Source organism: Fundulus heteroclitus, chromosome 13, assembly GCF_011125445.2.
Source record: "Fundulus heteroclitus isolate FHET01 chromosome 13, MU-UCD_Fhet_4.1, whole genome shotgun sequence".
NCBI classification, from domain to species: Eukaryota; Metazoa; Chordata; class Actinopteri; order Cyprinodontiformes; family Fundulidae; genus Fundulus; species Fundulus heteroclitus.
Window position 1 is genome coordinate 13917127 of NC_046373.1, and position 3493 is coordinate 13920619.

Sequence of the window (3493 nt, forward strand, 5' to 3'; positions counted from 1 at the left end):
ACAGGGCAGAGGGAAATATTGGTTAGGAACTTTCATAGAAAAAAAATAAAATTAGAGGTTAAAGATATATTTAAATTTCAGGAGATATTATATTTGTAGATGTCTTTAAATTGTTGAAAAGAACATGTATGGCATGTAATCTAGGAATATTAGATGCTGATTCACACTCCAATCCGGAAGGTGGCGGTAACGCATCTGAAGTTGTGTGGCAACTGCCAAAACTAAACAGAAGAAGAAGAAGCGACTCCATGGAAACGGCCGATTGGCGTTCAACCTGCTAGCTAGTCAGCTAGCAAAGAGCGAGTGGGCGCTGTCTACTGGATAGTTTTTATTTTATTCGCCGTCTGTCTGTGGAGATGAATCGTACGCCTGACGCGAGAGCGAGGTAAAACTAATTTCACACGACGAGTGACGCTAGGAATAATTTAGAATATAACTAAGTGCTCGGTTAAGGGAACAAAATCAAGTCCTTCATAACCAGCGTTGGCATCGTTTAATAGTTAAGCTAGCTGTTGATATTTATTAATTTTTCTCAAGCGTTTTTCTTCTGTAATCTGCTCCGCACGCAGGGCCATACCGTTAAATGTGTTAACCTCTTGTCTATGCGGATAAGGGAGTCTATTTTATACCTTCATGCTATTTTCCTCTAAGAATCTGGAAATACACAACATCCTATCCTTGTTTAGGCTGCCGCAGAGTTACTTCCACTAGAAATGAGCAGAACCTTAAACTGAATGGCATGACATTCAGTCTCAGTGCCCTGCAAAACAATTTCTTAACGCTTTATCACATTTTAAGCTACAGCCTCACCTGTACAGTTTCAAAATAGCCGATTTCAGGCAAAAGGAAAATTAATTAAAGCATCTTTTTATGTTTTAACTAAATCTGAAAAGTGTGGTGTGTAGTTGTATAATCCAATTTCCCCGAGACTGTCACCTTGTAGGGCCACCTTTTATGTTATTTTGAGGGTATTTTTCTCCACTATCAGAAAAGAAAAAAAGAAAAAAGTTTTCCAAAATAAAAATTTCAGGAATTGATATAATTGATTTATTACCCAGCTCTACTTTTAAGTCTTGTCACAGATTTTCAATTCGTTTTAGTTCTGGACTTTGACTAGGCCCTTCTAAAACAGATTTACGTTGATCTAAACCATTAAATTGCAGGTCTGTATTTTTAGGGTCATTGTCCTACAGAAATGTGAACTTCTGTCCACGTCTCGAGTTATTTTGCAGCCTCTAACAGATCTCCCTCCCAGGATTGCCCTGTATTTGGCTTCAGCCACCTTCCAATATCCCTGTTGAATAAAAGCATAGCCCACAGCAAGATGCTGCCACCACCTTGTTTGATCTATAAGAGTGTTAACCATATAGAGGACCTTAAACTGGTTCGTTATGCTTTCAGCAAAAGCTTTCTTCTTGTTGTTCATCCTTAAAAGGCCAGATTTGTGAAGTGCATGACTAGTGGTTTTCCTGTCAACATATTCTCCAACTGAGCTGCAGATTCCTGCAGCTCCTGAAAATAAGCATGGGTCCTTAGTCTGCTTCGTTTTTTAATGCTACCCTTGTCTAGACTGTTATTTTAATTAGATAGTCATGCATTCGTAGGTTTGCATTTTGGGCCATACTCCTGCTCTAAACTTCTCCGCCACTCTATCCCTGACCTGTCTGGCGTGGCCCTTGGTCTTTATGATGCCGTCTGTTCACTGATCTTCTCCAGCACAAAACAACAAAAACACTTGCGTTCGTGTGAGGCTTGTTTCATTTGATCGCCGCTCTTCATTCATTCCCCCTTGTAAGAGATAACCAGACGAGGAAGATCCAGGAGAACATCACCAATGTGGAGAAACACTTTGGAGACATGTGCCAACTGTTTGCTGCCTACGCCCGCAAAACAGCCAGGCTGCGAGACAAAGCAGACCTTCTCGTGCGCGAGATTGGCTTGTACGCCGACACGGAGACGCCGGACCTAAAGAGAGGGATGAAGCAGTTTGCGGAGCACCTCGCCAAGGTTCAAGACTACCGCCAAGCTGAGGTGGGTTGCCGCAATCACGTGTCGTGATTTGCATATATCCAAAGTCTCAAATGGCACGTCCGACCGAGTCTAACATGTAGTCTTACCTTACAGGTGGAAAGACTGGAAGCCAGAGTCATCGAGCCCTTAAAAGGCTATGGAGCTGTGGTGAAACGTAAAAGGGTAAGGGTTATCAAGAACCTGAGCACTGATTATAGCTGAACTGAACAGAAAACAAGCACAAGAAATGCGTGTGGCAGTTCACACGGCCCCCGGGAGGCTGTGTGAACTGCCAACTGCGGTTCCATCAACACCCCTGCTTGGCTGCAAGGGGGCAGTATTGTTTCAGTGATGTTGTCAAGCAAACACCATCTAGGTTGGCTAATTTTTTCCAAAGAAGTAGTCTGTCTTGATTTAGGTGCTCTTACCTTTTGAAATGTATGGATATGTTTGGGTGAAATACGTACAAATATGTCTGCCTCTGACCCAATTACTTGTAAACAAAGCAATCGGGGTCCCCTGGTGACCCTAAATCTATAAGCAGGGACAGACCATGAATGTGTGAATGGATGCTTAAGAGCTGCTGGAACCTGCATGCTTCTAAGGTGAAAACCTTTACTGCAAATTACATTTATGGCTCATCTGTTGCAACTCCACCACTTTTTCTAGCCTGTCATAAAAATCAAGTTGAAACCTTGGAACATTTTAGTGGTTTTGAAAAACTTGACTTACAGTAGTTAAGCGCTGTTATACCTTGATGACTTGCATGTGCCAAGTGGCAAAGCTACTAGGTTAAATGTCCTCATATGAGTTGCAGAAGTTCACCCCATCAGCTCAAAGCGTTATCTTATTGAAATCCTGAGAAAATGTATTAGAATTGTGACGCATGTCTCAATGTCCTGTGTCTTTGCAGGAGGATCTGAAGGCAACACAGAGTGCCCGAGACAGAGAAGCCAAACAGATGGCTCAGCTCGAGAAGACCAGACTGAGAAACCCTTCAGACAGACAGATCATTGTATCCTTGCCTTCCTTCTCTCTAGCTCTTACAAAGAAACATCCAATTAACAGCTGATTATAATGTTAAATCCTAATCTCTCATTCATGAAGCACATATAACTTGTCTAACTTTTTTAAAATTCTCATATTTTTGTTTCCTTGATCAAACGTTCAGTCCCAGGTGTGCCCCGTGTCATCTCTGCGCCTCGTTACTTTCCCCTGTTTCTTACAAAGTTTAATCTTTGTTCCACTTCCATGAAAGAACATCTAAAATGTTAATTCCTTCAGAATTGTACAGGGGTTTATTTTTTTTTTTTTTACTACTTAGTATATGAATTTTCTTGCCATCAGGCTGAAAGTGAGCTTCAGAGAGCCACCATGGATGCCACACGGACCACCAAGCAGCTGGAGGAGACCATAGACGAGTTTGAGCGGCAGAAGATCCAGGACATAAAGGTCCGCTACCCTGAGGTTTCCTCTGATTGTA

General features: G+C 42.0%; 1 protein-coding gene across 1 annotated transcript in view; it reads left to right on the forward strand.

Moving 5' to 3' along the window:
• Positions 1–235: 235 nt before the first annotated feature.
• The window catches only part of cibar1 (CBY1 interacting BAR domain containing 1), a 9320-nt gene continuing 6062 nt past the window's right edge, over positions 236–3493 (forward strand). The window contains exons 1-6 of the mRNA XM_036145145.1: positions 236–385; positions 1797–2031; positions 2125–2193; positions 2924–3025; positions 3182–3187; positions 3358–3462. Coding sequence (XP_036001038.1) covers positions 357–385; positions 1797–2031; positions 2125–2193; positions 2924–3025; positions 3182–3187; positions 3358–3462 — 546 coding nt within the window. The 5' untranslated portion in view covers positions 236–356. The remainder of the gene's footprint in view (positions 386–1796; positions 2032–2124; positions 2194–2923; positions 3026–3181; positions 3188–3357; positions 3463–3493) is intronic.